The sequence below is a fragment of the Cyprinus carpio genome, chromosome B18 (assembly GCF_018340385.1).
Source record: "Cyprinus carpio isolate SPL01 chromosome B18, ASM1834038v1, whole genome shotgun sequence".
Classification (NCBI taxonomy): Eukaryota; Metazoa; Chordata; class Actinopteri; order Cypriniformes; family Cyprinidae; genus Cyprinus; species Cyprinus carpio.
In genome coordinates this window covers 6,376,228-6,393,764 of record NC_056614.1, presented here as the reverse complement: position 1 = coordinate 6,393,764, position 17,537 = coordinate 6,376,228, and the positions used below count along the sequence as shown (strand labels likewise).

The 17,537-nt window shown below is 35.1% G+C and overlaps 1 protein-coding gene across 4 annotated transcripts in view; it reads left to right on the top strand.

Annotated features, from left to right (window-relative positions):
* Positions 1-17,537, top strand: part of veph1 (ventricular zone expressed PH domain-containing 1) — a 101,951-nt gene that overhangs the window by 48,621 nt on the left and 35,793 nt on the right. For all 4 annotated transcript variants that reach the window (XM_042743646.1, XM_042743643.1, XM_042743644.1 and 1 more), the window contains one exon: positions 17,221-17,438. In XM_042743646.1, coding sequence (XP_042599580.1) covers positions 17,221-17,438 — 218 coding nt within the window. The remainder of the gene's footprint in view (positions 1-17,220; positions 17,439-17,537) is intronic.

The window sequence follows — 17,537 nt, the reverse complement described above, 5'->3', positions numbered from 1 at the left end:
ACTATTATTTATAATGTAAACTAGGCTTGCACTTACATGCATTCGCATTTAGACGGAAAAGATCCTCTTCACATGAGCAAATACGTCCTTGGCACAACAGCAGAGTGAACCGGTATACTACGGTCTATTTAAACTGACCACTGTAACCTTTTAAATGTTTGGTTGACTATTTTATTTTGATAATGAACAGACTGCGATGTTAGTTTGAATTGCTGGAATACGTGTGTGCCAGGCTCTGGCGCGATTGAAACAGCTTTAAATCCGTTATCTTAATTAAGTTAGATATATTTCGCATAATTAAAAAAAAAAAATTATGAAAACAAAATGTCATTTTTATGTTAGCCCTATTACTTATATAGGCTATACATTTTCCTTAAAGTATCCCATTTTGTCCCAGGGCTTGAGAACCTGTGCCCTAGTTAGGTCCATGCAGAAACTTGTGAACGCTGCTTGTTGTGGCATCACCATTTAGTGACATCATTCAATGCTCCGGGAAAACGTACTGTCAGTGTCGGTCACAGCGCCTATTAATTGCTGTTTTGAATCCAGCAACTATTTATTTACAAATTATAAGCTCTAATTATGACAAGTGTGGTATAAAAACTTTGTTTATTAGAGGAATAATAGGTTAACTGGAAAATGTTAGATCGCCACCATGCCTCTGGATGCCGTTCGAGCCCATAGCCTACATTTACGCTGCTTTGTTCTGGTTTGCCGGTTGGTCACAAATTTCCACAAATTCAATAACATTTAGGCATTGTTTCTTTTCCTAAATCTTCACAGTCTAACCCTCTAATTTTGCAGGTTATTTTATTGTCTTTCACTTTTAATCACTGTTTTCGCATCTCTTACTGTGGTAAACATGCGGGAAGGGAAATTAAAGATTTTATAATAAATTAAGAATTCGTTTGATTTATGAATTTGTTCCCTTATTTCAGTTAAATCATGGGTTATTTAGGGAACAAAATTAATGAAACATGGACAGTTGGACAGTTGCCACAAAAGTCGTAGGAACGAATTAACAAGTTGTAGGATAGCCTTTCTGTCCTGTGTCCCGCAGCCCTGCAAAGCGCACAATATGAAACAGTTATCTGGGGAAATTACTTAGTAACTACATTTCTATTGCTTTCCATGTTGAAGAACTTGTGTTGTTTCTATTTTAATGTACTTTTAAAAAGTTTAAATCACATTAAAAGCTTAATTTGTACTTTGTGAATGAATGATGATGCATTTATATACCGTCATCATCACTCACAGCCGTTCGCACGTGTTGAGTGTGCATGAGCCAAACGCAGCTTTAATCGATTGCATCTCTTAGCGACAATTAATTGATCGTCGATTAATCGTTGACATCCCTAGTATAGATGTACAGTCTTAAATCCTATATCATCTAATTGAATTGGAGTTTTAGCAACCACCTTCAGCACCCTGGTATTATGTAGGTGACTATAGCATTAGCAAACACCATTCACATTTTCCTCAGAAACTGTAAAATCTAGTTCATTTTTCTTTAGCTCCCCCAACTAAAATATGCTTTTGTTCCACTTTCAGCTACTTCAGTATCTGTTATCAGAAATTTAATCACTAATGCCTCTACTCACTTTTTTGTGTCATCTTTTTTATGTTAATTAAGTAGCCTGGAAGTGTTGACACAGTTCTGGATGTGTCAGCATTACTAAGCTTTGCTCATCCCTGAGGTGTTCTAAAGCCTGCTTGCTGTGCCGAGGGATGAGAAATCATTTTACTCTAACACGTCATCACTAGTGTAGAGAGAGAGCTCTAGCATTCTTCCTTTCTTTCTCTATCTGTTTGGTAAACCGATACCTGCAGCATACTTGGACGTTTTTCAATGTTACCTAATGTGTTTGCTCTGGAGATGGACCACGGTCTGACCAGTTGTGATCAGGGCCATGTGGAGATAAAATGGCACGAGCTGAAGGAGGTTTAAATCCAGTTACTTTCTGAGTGGACCTACTCAGAGCTCCCATATGCCCTAGCAGCAAAATAATCTAGGAAATAGGGCACCATCTTTAGTTTTTACTTCTGTACAACCATGATGTATCTCTGAAAGAATGAAATAATCTTCCAAAACCAATCACAAACCTAGAGAAAACTATTTTATAGATGCTGCGATGGGTATGTAGACTTGACAAATGTATATATAAGATTTCTGGTTAGGTCTGTTGAGAAAATGGCCATTTTTTTCCTAACTGGCTTCATGTGGCTGCCTTTCCTGCATTCACAAAGCTTTGTGAGACAGTGTTGGCTTGTTAAACATTCACATGTAAATGTGCCAAATTGCTGAATGCTATAAAGGTTGATTCTTCCTTTCATATTTGCGGAGGGGAAAATAAAGGAGACAGCAGAATAAAAAGACCAAAAAGAAGTGTTAACATGGTTTTAGAAAGGCGCCACTGAAACGTGAGCCACTCAACATTTCACACAAAAACAAACTCATGCGCAAATGCATGCGCACACACACATGCTCAACCACCGTGGAGAATAGATCAGACTATTGGTGCTAAATTGCACCCTTTTCTCTGCGTAGCACCACATGCTGCGAATCTGCATTTCTCAAAGTGTTCCTGCTCCTTCTGGGAAATAAAATGTTGTAGTTAAAGGCGAAAATAGGCTGGATTTAATTGATTTAGCATGTAATTTTTTTTGGCTACAACACATTTTTTTTTTGGTTAATTATACCACTCCATTATAAACTGCAGTCAACCACATTTACATTTTGAGTCACGTGTTTTTATTTGAATTCTGAAAGCAAACTTTGTAAATATATTCAACTACAGTTTTGTCTTGTTTCATGTTCAGTGGACAGTAGCCAGGGGTGTCACAACCAGGGGCAAAGGGGGACGGAGTGCATTGGCCCAGAGGCTGAGAGGGTCTTTTTGGGGGCCAGACTGAGGAAACATATTTAATTTATATTCCAAAATTTTATTTTTTCTTAAATTTCATTAAAGGGTGAAATATGACATTGCTTGACTGTTTATGTAAGACTCACCCAAACCATAGTATATGAATGTGGTGGTCAGTGTGGTATTGCCATCAGATACAGACACAATACTTTTTGTAAGTGTCATTATGTACTTTACTTGTGGTTTTGAATACTTTCCTTACTTTCCCACCAAATCTTGAAGAAATTATTGCATCTTTTATAAGAGATTAATTTAATCAGATTTCTCCCTGGCCCTCATACTCATTTCCTTCTGGTGATGTGTGACACGTCTATTAAACCTGCATGAACCACAGAAAACACATATGAATTGGCCCTGCAGCTGGTCAACAACAGTATGAGGCAAACAAGCGAGTTGTTTTTAGATGCAACACATCAAAATAAATAAATGTTTAGCTGTATACTTTCCTCCTCTCCACTTGTTTATTTGCAGATGTCCTCCTAAATGTTGTTTGTGAAGGGATTGCAATGATTTGAGAGCATGTTTGATGACATCTTTGGTTTTGAGAGGACAAGTTGATTTATTTGTCTTTCTTTTGATCCATTTTAGTTATGCAAAGTGCTGCAACTAATTTATTTCTGCAGTTGTAAATGTGGTTTGTTGTTGTTGAGAGTTTGACTATCTGTGAAGTAGACAGGAGAGTTTATTTCTCAAACTTTCCGAAGTGTTGATAGTGATGATGTAAACAATGTAATCCTTGCCAAAAATCATGATGCATGTGTATATTTTGTCTTGGGGGAATACAAAAAAGTAAAAAAAAAAAACAAACAAAACTAATTGCACTTTTAGTTATACAAGTAAAAATGCTTTGCATTTGGTAATGTTTATTTTAAATGTGAGAAAAAAATGCTGAGGAAAGAGTCCAAATTATGATGTTAAGTCATGTTTATTTTTTGAAATGGGGCACAGCTAAATATTAGGTTTTTGGCAGGGCTCTGAACCAGCTCAAGGAACGAAAACCGGAAACAAACTAAATTTTGACAGGAACTGTAACAAATGTGATTTGGGGTCGGATCCAAATGCAGGCTTTATTGAGAGTAGTGAGGTCAAACAGGCAAGGGTTGATCACCAGCAAACATTAGCATCAAGGGCAAGACAAAAGAGTAATCCACAAGCAGGCAAAAGGTCAAGAGCAGCAAAACAATCCAAAAAACAGATAAACAGTTCAAAGTTCAAAACCCACAGCAGGCAAGGCAAGAACACAGGTAACAGGGAAACCGTTAAGACTAGAATGCTACAGCCTAGGCAATACTTCGCAATGTGGGTGCATTTGTGTATGACCTTTATAGTGTCTGCAATCAGTGAAATGGATTATGGGAAATGTAGTTTGGGGTGAAATGTATCATTGTGGTGCTAACAACTTCTGGTGGTGTGCAGGAAGAGTAACAGACTGGACTCATGACCCGAAAAGAACCCAAAACAAAATCATATTTTATAGTTCCCGAACAGAATAGAAAATTTTAATTGGCCATTAACCGGTTAATAATGTTATTTTATTGTTCCATTTAATATTTGAAATTTGCTATCAACCACAAATTCTAGTAGTACGGCCTATGAAATGTGATGCTTATGCATCCAATGAGTGAAATGGCAGCGGTCAGCTGTGAAATCATCATAAGTAGGCTAAGTTGCAGTGGCAATGCCCTGGCATTAGAGTTTATCTGAGGAAAGCGTAAGATGGATTCAACAGATCACACACACCTGCAGTGCTTCTGTGAATGGAGAAAACTGAATAAAACAATAGGCTTACATAAAAAGGCATATATAAGCCTATACACGAAATATATTTCACTTTAATCATTGACAGATTAGCAAAACGAATGTAAAGTATGGTGTTTTACGTCGATGCGAGTGAAGTAGGCCTACAAAGCCTATATACATAATATTTTAGCATTCAGATTCAATGCAAATATGGAAACATTTGGAATTGTGCCGAATGAGAGAGGTAGGCATCAGTTTCACCTTAATTTGTTGGCTTGATGTTTATATAACCTAAACGCTTTAAAGTGCCTTAACTTTAGAGGATTTGTCATGGAGAGAAGGAAACTAACACCTGTGTTTAGAATGTTTGCAAATATTTTGCTTTGCTGGCATTTTAGCCTATATTGGGCTATTTCTGACTATTTCTGAGCCTATACGCGACTTTTGTTTTTTTCCTCTCAAAACGAATTTTTTTACAAGTAGCATTTTTTAACAATGCAGCAAACATTTTTAAATATCTTTAAACAAATTCTTTAATGTCCTTTAAGCATTAACAATTTTTAGTAGCCTACATTTGGCCAGAATCTAGAAAAGATGATGCTGTATTGGCTATGACTATGCACAGGTTTTTTTTTTTTCTTTTTGAGTAAAAAAAAAAAAAATGCTGTACTTTATTATTATTATTATTATTATTATTATAGGCAAAGAATAAAAAAAAAATTATTAACCAGTATTTTTTCTACTTAAACGGGTTTCAGAACTGTAACAATACAGAGGAACAGAAACATTAAAATATTGATTCTACTCAGAGTGAACCGATTTATTTATTTGTTTATTTATTTATTTTCAAGCCCTGGTTTTTAGTATTAAAAGAGTTGGTTATGGAAGACACTCTAATTCCATGACTGGTATGTCTCAGGTGAATTCTTTGTTCTTTGTTGCAATGGCGTGTGTCATTCTGTTGTTATAGGGTTCAGTGTGCAAGCTTGCCTCTTGTTCATGCTTTCTGTATAATTCTTTTGGGACGTTTCTTAGAATTAAAGGATGTTTACTCCAATCTGAATGATGAAACAGGGCAGCTAGTCAATGTGGGAACCACAGTGTGGGGCATCAAGTGAATGTTTCTGAACAGTGCCTGTTTTTATCGGTGCCAGTAAATGGCACAATTGTCGGCTTTGATTTGGCTTTGCATGTTTTGCCTAACTGTGATATCTGTAACATCTGTTTTCCTCCTAATGACTCAAGAACAAGTAGATTATTTGCAATAATGACTCAGGCACAATCACCAGGGGTGTTCTGTAACATGCTACAGCAGCTTCCAAAAACAGTTCATCAGAAAATTGTTTTGAAGTTTTCCGAGAAGCTATTAAACAGGAAAGCTAACCTGACACAATTCGATAATATCAGAGACAAGCGATTTGTCTGTCCAAACAAGCAGTGACACAGCTACAAAACACAACAACTTTAACAAACCATTTAAAAGAGTGTGTGGGTGGGCTCTCTCTGGCAACAAAATGGATAAATAGCCTACATAATCAAGTTAATAAAAAAAGTTAAATAAAATAATGAGGAAAAACACACAAATTAAAATAAATAAATAGGTCCAGCTACCTCAGTGATCTTTTAAAGCAAATAAACCTGACCACTTTTGCACAACATCTACACAAGGATACAAAGAAAGGATGTATTTGTCTGCTATTGCCCATAAAGCACTTCTAATTGAATTACAAATATAATTTTTTTTTTTCTGATTTGGATTGAACAGCCATTTCTTAGCACATTCGAAGTGATAAGTGCAAAACCATAAATAAAAATGTAGATCTAGTGACCACTTTTTTTTAAATAAGCATTTGTAAATGTAAAAATATGAGGAAAAAAACAGTTTAAAGTGGTCATATGATGTTGCTAAAAAGAACATTATTTTGTGTATTTGGAGTAATGAAATGTGTTTATGCGGTTTAACCCTCTGAGGTCTAAGGGGGTTTTGGGGGCCTGGAGAAGTTTTGACATCCCCTGACTTTGGTGCTTTTTTTTTCAGTTTCTTTTAAACATATACATGGCTAAAGTCTGAAAACACTGTATTCAGTACAAACTGGGCTACAATAATATGTAAATAGCATGAATGTACATGTTTGTGTTTTTTAGAAAACAACATTTATGCGTGGTTAGGGAAAACCTGAAAATTTTAAGTCACTAAAATAAGGCCATAAAACACACACAGAATATTTGTTCACAAAACTGTCAATCCTGAAGCTTGTAGCCTAGAATTTTTGCTTCAAAATGTGAAAATCATCTTGTTTACACACTCACAGAAAACAATAGATTGATTTAAATTTTCTAAGACACTTTTTGTTTCAAAAGGGCATATGTGAGCTGACATGATTGACCGTGAATATTTGTGTGATTCACACCTGAGAAGACATCGGCCCACATAATGAGCTGCATAATGAGCCCATAATCAGCCAGGTGTGTGACTGAGAGGGAAGAGTTACAAGAAAGAATGTGTATATATTTTTATGTTTGTAGTTTATTTAGAATATATTTAATTATCCCCCAAAATAACTTGAGATTCACTTGCGAGTGCAGTTAAAAAAATTATTAGGAACAATCAAAGCTGAATTTTTAGCATCATTACTCCAGTCACACGATCCTTCAGAAATCCTTCTAATATTCTGATTTGCTACTCAAAAAAAAAAAAAACATTTATTGTTATTATTATTATTATTAATGTTGAAAAGAGCTGAGAATGTTTTTTTTTTTTCAGGTAATTTTTTTTTTTTGATAAATTGAAAGAACAGCATTGTTTGTAACATTTATTGTATTAATTGTTTTTATTTATCATCATGTGTGTGCTAAATAAAAGTTTTAATTTCTATGTATAGTACTGACTCCAAGCTTTTGAATGGTATAGTGTATATTGTTACATTTGGAGTAAGATTGGAGTAATGATGCTGAAAATTTAGCTTTGATCACAGGAATAAATTTAATTTTAAAATATATTCAAATAGAAAGCAGTTATTTTAAATAGAATACAATATTACTGCTTTTGCAAATGCAACTTTCTGTATTTTGGATCAAATAAATGCAGGCTCATGTGTCATGTTGAAATATATAAATGAACGTCACATACCTGGCATTTCCAAAATGTATATTGTTTATGTGCTCTGAAGAACATACTTTTTTGAAGAGACTTTGAAGAGATAGGAGTGTGTGCCTCGATTGGTCTTAGCTAGCTCAGATTCCTGAGTGGGCTGCTTATTTGCATTGGCTCGCTTTGCAACAAGTTATTATTTATCTGAAATAAAAAAGTAAGCATGCTGTTTACACAAATAAACTGCATTATTACCATTATCATGATGGTCACTGATACTTTTAGTAATTTACAGGAAAAAAAAAAGAACACAATTACCACATAGAACATTTATTGTCAGTGATATTTACAGCTTGATAGAATTTTTTTATTATTTTTTTTTTTTGACCTCAGACGATTGCAAACACCAATGACGGGGTATAACACATTAAATATATGTACACCAGAGCTGTCTATGTTATAGAACATAAAAAAATAAAATAAAAAAAACATCCTGGCATCGTGAAACATTGAGATGATGTAAATGAAACTTCATAATGTTTCACCTGATTATACATTTAGTCAGGAATTATATTTTGGAAAAAGTCTAACAAGTAAAATGTGTACAAGTTATATGAAAACTAATACAAGTAGATTAATAATAAAAAAGACTTACTCATGCTTATGATCTCTTCTTGGTTAAGCCGCTTCATTCTTTCTGAGGTAATCCAAATTGAATTCCTCTCAGCGGTCTTATTGAGGTGAATTATGTCTTATTCCTACGTGAAGTACAGTCTCGCTGCTTTGTTTGCTCTGATGAGGGCGGTTACCCGCCGCGAGCTTCACGTGGACGCTTATAATAACAATAGCGCTCTCTGTCCGTGGGCGTGGTCGCATTAGATATAATGAAGGGAGACGTAAAAGATGGACATTGCGTTGTTTTCATGTGGATTACTTTATTACAGAATATTTGTTTTTGGTAGCACTTGCTTAGTTTAAAAGTATACATGTCAAGCTTTCTATAGATACTGTATATCTCTCATGTCTCTGTGTTGAGTATTCATTGAGTTACAGTTCATTTTAATGACGTGTTTCTAAATAAAGATCACTGCAGACCAAGGCTGCAGACAGCGCACCTTGTTGTTTTCTTTATTTTATAAATGCACAAAGTTTTGTTGTTATCATGTGTGTAAACAAATAAAAGTAGACTCTTTACAGATTCGTTTGATGTATTGCTTTTATCAGTACGATCAAAACTGAAAGTGTAATTGAAGTTCTTTTCGTTCTTATCATGAGAATTCGCCTCAAAGCACGTATCCGCGTTAGCCGACTTCAGAAGGTTAATGTTAAAGGGATACTCCACCCCAAAATGAAAATTTTGTCAATAATCACTTATCCCCATGACGTTCCAAACCCGTAAAAGCTTAGTTCGGCTTCGGAACACAATTTAAGATATTTTGGATGAAAACCGGGAGGCCTGTGACTGTCCCATGGACTGCCAAGTAAGTTACACTGTCAAGGTCCAGAAAAGTATGAAAGATATCGTCAGAATAGTCCATCTGCCATCAGTGGTTCAACCGTAATGTTATGAAGCGACAAGAATACTTTTTGTAAGAGAAGAACACAAAAATAACGACTTTATTCAACAATTCCTTTGTCAACACTCTCCTCTGTGCCTCTCCATATCACCGTATGCTACATATGCTCTTCTGTATCAGCCGCGCCACAAGGATAATACAGAAGAGCATACGCAGCATATGGCGATATATAAATGATACCCATCCCTAGTTTGGTGTGATATTAACACATCACTCCCGGATGCACTCAACCACTTTTATTCACGGTTTGAAATGCAGAATGACACACCTGCACAAAAACTGCCCATACCTCCCAATGACCAGGTGCTCTGTCTGTCTCCAGCCGATGTAAGGAAGACCCTATCTAGGATTAACCCATGCAAGGCTGCGGGTCCTGACGACATACCTGGCCATGTACTGAAAAACTGTGCTGCACAGCTGACAGATGTCCTAACAGATAAACACCTCACTGAGCCAGGCAGTCGTCCCCACATGTCTCAAATCCACAACCATCATACCGGTACCAAAAAAATCACCTGTGTCTTGTCTTAATGACTACCGTCCCATAGCACTGACTCCAATCATGATGAAGTGCTTTGAGAGGTTAGTCATGCACAACATAAAAACCAGCCTCCCCAACACACTCGATCCGCTGCAGTTTGCATACCGTCCAAACCGATCTACAAATTAGGACTGACAGAAAAAAACTGAGCAAGTTTGTTTGGCATGTTTAAAACATCATTAAAAAGTATATGTATGTGAAAATAAGAACAAAATCCATAAAGCTTAGATTTACCACAGTGCAGAAAGAAAGGCCAAGTGTTTATTTTCTGACATCATCAGCTAAAAGACTTATGAAATATAAACATTTAGAAAATGGACGATAAGCATCCAGCTGTGGTAAGTGTTATGATTACCTGCATCTCAGCCAGCTCTTCATGAAATACACACTAAGCACCCAGACTGCAGTTTAAATTTAAACAGACAGAAGCTTTAATCACTCTTGATGGGTAACTCAAATATAAAGCTTAACTGGGAATGCAGGCACCCAGCGTCTATTAAAAAACGTAGAATAGCTAGAATCTGCTATGAGAAATCATTTATGTCCATCCAGAAATGTGCAAGACAGGAGGAATGTTTCCCAAAATATTTCTTCTCAAATCTTAAAAACCAACTAACATCTACTTGTTCAGTTGGTATTTAATTGCAAAATTGGCTCATTGTCAACATTTCACAGGGAGTTAGGAAATGTGTTTCCTTGCATGTAAAGCAGCTAATTTTTTTTAAATGATTTTGCTTGTCATTTCTGCATCACTACCAGGACCAAAGGTTTGATTGTTTTTAAACACTCTCCCTATCTATCATTAGTTGGATAAATATAGTTCCATCCCAGACTCAGAGTGAATTCTTTTCTCTAACCCAGTCTGCCCACTCAAACAGATTCCAAAATGCATTTGGTATCACCGGTGACATAGAAATTACACACAACAACTACAACACAACACTACAGCTACTAAATTATTTTTAAGAATGCAGTAGCATCCATCCTAGAGGATCCTAGTCAAATGTAACCAGACGGCAGAAGGCCTGGGCTCCATCGCACATTTTATTGGCCAACGTCCATCTGACAGATATCTAAAGCAACCAATCAGTTTGTTTTGTCCAGCTTCATGTTTAGCGGTGTGAAAAAGTAAAGTCGATGTCCCTACAATAACAGACCAGTGTGCATAAATAATTTATTCAAGAATGTTGTGCAAGTATACTGCAACAATGATGCAGAGTTTATGCCGTGAAATTCACATACTTTTGGAAATCCAGCTTTATTTGATCCTGATAAGCAATCATTGTCACAGCTGAAAACAAGATAGATTTCTTCTTCAATGAGGGGATGCAACTTTAAAATTTGAGAACATATGGAGTCGTTTGCTTTCTTTAGCTCTCATGGTACTTTGATGTTATACTAGGGCTGGCTGGTATATCGAGTTTGTACAATATATCAGTATTTTCTTTATAAGCGATTCGATATGAGGCAATAGCTTTTATATCGATATAGAGTAGTTTGATTCGAGCACATCTGAAAATATAGCGGAGGACACAGACTGAGCTGCTGTGGAGAAGATGCATAATCCAGTTTGTTCTAAACATGTGACAAGCTTCATATTAAGGCCTTTAAAAACTGGTAAGTCATAGTTTATAGTTTCGTTTCGCATATTAGTTTAAACGGCTCGGCCCGTCATATGCTCTGACAAAAAGGCTTCATGTGCTGCTGACAGAGACACTAGGTGCTGTATAATATGTTTGAGATGTGCTGTCTTTCTGAATGCATAACTTACATTTCACAGGTATATTCTCCATCTGTAAATGTTAGAAAGCCATGGAAATATTTAAATTTTTCTGTTAGAAGTGCAAAAACGAAAATGCAGAGATAGATACTGTATATCGCAAATCGCCCAAAAAATACAGAGATATGAATTATTGCCCATATGCAGTGTCAGGCATTTCCTGAATGATTCAGTCGTTTGAATTAATCGAATGAATTCAGTGACTTAGGCTACTCATTAAGACATGACAAGACAAGAGGTTAAAAAAAAGCTACTTTTTGTAATATTTATTTCATGCTTTTCTCATGTAACAGTATTGGGATTTAAAAGTATCTTTATGTATATGATGTGTGATTAATATGTGATTAATTAGATTAATTAATCACCATGTCATGTAATTAATTAAATTAAATATTTTTAAAAAAGGGCCTAAAAGTGACTGTTTTCATTGTTAATTTCTGGCTCTGCTTTTCAGCTAAATGAAAACTTTCATTTGTGATTTCAGTGTTTTGGTAAAAAAATAATTTGGGTAAATCACATATGTATATATACACAAAATATTTCACTCTTTATTTTTTAGTATACCTAAAAACAAAATGCAATTACGCACTGATGCTCTAACATATAATTGTTCTGGAGATAGTTCTCCAAAAAAGTTTTTCATTACTTCATCCTCATGTCATTTTGTGCAACCCGTCAAAAAAATATTCTGCAGAATGTCCAATGTGGATGTAATAGAATTAAAAAAAAGGGCACAGTGGATATTCTGCAATACGTCATATTTTCACAGAAGAACTAAAGTCATACAGGTTTGGAACAACATGAGGAAGACATAAATTATGACATAATATTCATTTTTGGATGAACTATCCTTTTGAGACCCATGATAATACTGTAATGAGCTGTACAGTTATGAAGTGGGTGGAACTGTTCATGCCCTATCAAAGGGAAAAGGTTGTTGATCTAATTAGCTCAGTTTGAATTTCAGCTGACTCTTAACTGAGTCACACAGACGAACAAATCAATCACTATAATTCACAGCCTAAAAGCTTTAGTCTGTAAACAGAACAGTGCTGAGACAGATCTCCTCTACCTTCATCACTCATGCTGCTCTCCTTAGACAAGCATTGTTTTTTGTTGTTCTACAACAACACTCAGATTCTCAAGTTCTGTTTATATGAACACTGAAGGTTGCAGTCCTATTCACATATTTCTTTAAATTTGAAGCGCTCTGAACAAAACTTCAACACAAGCGTTTAGAAGCCACAGCTATAGTGTCACCAGAGCTATTACGAGCATTTTTGCCTTGACCACATTAGGGATGCAGCAATTAACTGGTTTCACAATTAACCGCGCTTTGAAATGTCACAGTTAATTAATTGTAAATGCTCCGCTACACCGAGTGTTTCTATTGCACAGAAAAATTGACACTAGCGGTGCACCAGCTTAAAATGCTGTGTTTATCAGAGACAAGGAGGATACTACACACACTAGATTCACTATGACAGAGGAACCAAACAGCGATCCTTTATTTCCACCAGAGCAATGAATGAAAAAAAAGTGTGGGAGTATGACCAGGGTGTCATTTAAATATTGCCATAAAAACTGCTGCTAAAGAGCGAATGATGAAATAATGCGGTAAGATTACATTTATTTGAATTAATTAATTATAACATTTAGCTACTTGAATTAATTATTTGATCATGTGAGCGAGAGAGAGGGAAGTGCGTGTGTGTGTGTGTGTGTGTGTGTGTGTGTGTGTGTGTGTGTGTGTGTGTGTGTGTGTGTAAACCTGCGTCAGCGCGTCTCTCTACAAACATGTGTTTAGTTCAATAGTGATTTTACCCTCTCATTGCTGATGAATATAATGTAGCAATTCAGTATCTAAGCTATTTTATTAATAAAAGTCATGGGGCAGGGTTCACAAAAAGTTTGTGTCCTCCTGAATGATTGTGTGTGCAGCGCAATCTCCAATCTCACAAACCAAAATAATAGAAATTATTTTCTCAGACCACATGTAAAATCATATGAATTATTATAAAAATTATTAAAATGAATATGTATGGATGACAGTTGATTACAATAATAGTTCAGCGTATTCCTCTCATTATTAATAGTTTGCCCTGTGGAATAAATAAAGTTAATAGTCTTATATTAATAGTACTTCATTAGCATTGTTATTTAATTATCCCTTTTACAGTATTATTCATGTCAAAAACCAACAAAAAAATTGTTTCCAGTTCTCTGCCTCAGGTCCAAAAGAAATTTAAAGAATGTACAAACAAAAAACACTAAATACTTTTGTAATCTATTTTCATTAGTTATTTTCAAAAGGGAAATACTGACATGGATGTTTAGTTTTTTTAATTCCAGTTGGAGAGATGGACTTTTGTTTGTCTTTATTATTATTATTTTGTACTGTATTATTGGATACTGTGTTATTTCTGTTTCAAAATGCAGCAATAATAACACTTTAATATCTTAAGAGTGTCCAGGTGTTTGTATACATTATAAATGCATAATAATCATCATAATCGTAAAACTGTGATTATTTCTCAGACAATAATCATACCAACAAAATCTATAATCGTTGCATCCCTAGACGACATACATAAAAAGAATGATGACATGTCTGGAGAGCTTTTTACCAAATATTTTGTAATATTTAATCACTTTTACTGACCATACCGTAAGATGCAAAATAAACATTTGTACACATTATAAAATTATTTTTTGAAGTTGTAAACTATCCAAGATTATTGGAATATGTTTTACAAGAAAGTACTACTTCAGTCTTTCTACTTCAAAATTTCACATTTAATTACATGTGAATGACCATTTCTTTGTAACTATTTGTGAAATATACTAGTGATAATTTCTTTAATGTAAATCCTATATCCTTTTTTGTCAGTGTATAAAATGTACATCTAAACACATGCATCACAGCACTGAGGTATTTTTGAATCCAGTTAAGAAAATAGATTCAAGCATTTGCATGTTTATTTTATTTTATTTATTTATTTTCGAAATTGTGAGCTACTTTCTGAGGCAGCATCATAACCAATAGGGATGTCAAAAGTCTTGCTTTGGTACCAAAACAATTCTGCAATAAAATGCAACAATAACAGTCTTTCTCTATTATCGTTAGAGCATATTCAGTTCACTGCCAAAGATCTGTCTGTCTGACATGGATACAGTATTAGCACATGTGAACATGCTAAAGCCATTATTTCAGTTTTTATCAAATTTAAGACCTATTTAACTGAAAACTGTGCAAGGTATTGCTGCATGAAATTTGTCCGATAGTTTTAACATAATGAAATTTTGATGAAAGTGATCTTATTAGGCCAAACACAAATTTGTGGTGATGGTAAACAGAGATTACAGTAAGATGGAGTGTGTTGGTTTATCGAGCCAGAGCTCAGCCCGATGTCTACGGGACAGAGTTAGCTGGCCAAGGCTTTTCTTGGCACTCTTGACTTGATCTCTGGCCAAAAACTCATATCAGATTTAAACACAACCAGATGTTTACATATGAACTCAACCTGTAAAATTCACATGTGTAGGCCAAGAATCTGAATCCCTCATTTGAGTTGAACAGAAACTGCAGAAACTTTTTTTATTGTTACTAGCTCCATCTTGTCATTTTGTGATTGCTGTGTCTTGATATCTTCACTTTACTGTTGAAATTGTACCTTTTGTGTTTGAGTTTAGGAAACGAGAAGCACAGTTTTGGGACCATTACGTTTATATAAAGAATGACCAGAAATGCATATTTTCAAATGTGCCTATTGGAAATCAATGTAATGATTAACATTTATTCAGTGTGCACATCTGACTGCATAACAATTCTGACATTAAGACTGTAGAAACCCCAATTTAGAGAGCCACTATCACATACCAGCAGGCCAACTTACGTCATATTGATAATTATTTAAATGACTCAAGAGCATATACTGCAGGCGTGCTTTGGTTTTCCATTCGAATGGCAGCCAACATGAATAATAAATAGCGACCACTGTCTTACCTAATTCAGCAAAATCCAACACTTGAACCTGGCATCATAGGCTATAATCATATAGTCATCACCACCAAAGCGCCAACTTGTAATGTTTTTAGGAGTTGGGATAATATCCAGTGGAGCTAATTCTGCAGGGGAATTGCCTGGTTGATGCATCTGATGATTTTTTTTTATTTTTTGACCATGTCAGGTTCACTGGATTGAGATCATTGCAGATAGATTTAAATGTGTAAATAGGTGTAAATAGGTGTAATGGGGAGAAAAAACTAATTTAGATTTATTAATGAAATCAATATTGTTACCATAATTAATAAGTTAAATACATTTGCAATTACATTTGCAATTGCCTTTCTCATTTTTTTATTCCATGGAGGGGGAAAAACAGAATTGTGAGATGTAACAAGAATTAAGAACTACAGATTTTCAGCAAAAGTCAGAATTCTGAGTTTATATATTACAATTCTTATATTTTTTCTTAGAATTGTAGAAAAAAAGGCTATATTGTGATTTTAGATATTTTCTCTATCGCTAAAAAGTATACATGACTGTATTCATACACACACAAGCCAGTGATGTGAAACTCATTTTGTGTTCTGTTTACTCAAAAATACATTCTATTATGAGCATGAATTTTTATTCAGAGTATTTTACTTTGATTTAAAAAATGTTCAAGAAGAGTTAAAGAAACAGGACATCATGACAAACAGTTGTTTACAGTAGTTTTTTTTTTTTTTTCACGTTGATGGATAAACTGTTTCTTTAGACCTTGAGATTTTGCATCATGGGATGGCGATAGATCAGTCTGTATATGATATCAGAGGTTGTTTTTGACCTTTTACATCCAGAATCTGACACATCCGTAGTACATCATGATATAAAAATCTTATGTTTTCAAAGGGGAATTCGATTGCTGATGCCAGTATGATAATTTATTATCCCCCCTTTTCAGTTTGATTTAGTTTTTGCTTTGAGTCACCACTCTGACTTGGGCAAAAAACATGTTTTGAATCAAATCCCCATATAAGTTTAAAATAGGAATGGAAAATAGTGTTTTGAGATGCTTACAGCCAAAGCCAGACACACACACATTGTGCAAGACGTAATGTAGTCCCTGTTGTGTACGTTTATAGGAACTTCCTTTCAGGGAAGTCATCATGCTGTCATCTTACTCTATTTCTGGACCTTTCTTAATATTTTAAAATATTATTTATTGCACTACATGTCCTATAATGCTTCCAATAATTTTGTTCCAGGTTTCTTGTGCTTTATAAGCCATGTTCCATGTTAAATGGTATACGTTGAGGTACCTGTTAATCATTCAGTACGATTACTGCTCCATTTTAATAAAATACCTTTTAAAAGGGTTAAATAATTATATTCAAAATTTAGAAAATAATAAATTATTAAAATGTTAAAATGTTTAGGAATACTGTATGTTATCGGTTATAACAATCAGTAAGGGATTAACATTACACAATAATGTACACGTTTTTAATGTAATTCCTGCAGCCATAACTCCAGCCTTCAGTGTCACACCTGTCACACACATTTTAACTCTCATGTGCAGGTCCAGGCTCGTGCAGCGCTGCAGTATCTGGTGTCTCTGTTAGCAAGTATGGATCACAGTGCCCATCACACACTACTGCTGGAAATCCGCTGCCTGACCGATCGCTACACCTCCATCCTGGGCGGCGGAGTAAAAGACATCTACCGCATCAGCAACAGTTTCACCGCCATCGCTCGACTGCTGGGCCGCACGCTGGAGGCTGACAGCACACTTAGCAGGTAGTCACACAACACACAATTTTCCCAATTATGTCACTTGCTTAGATTTCCTAAATAACCTTGACATCTTCCAGTATTTGTTTTTTAAACCACACAGGT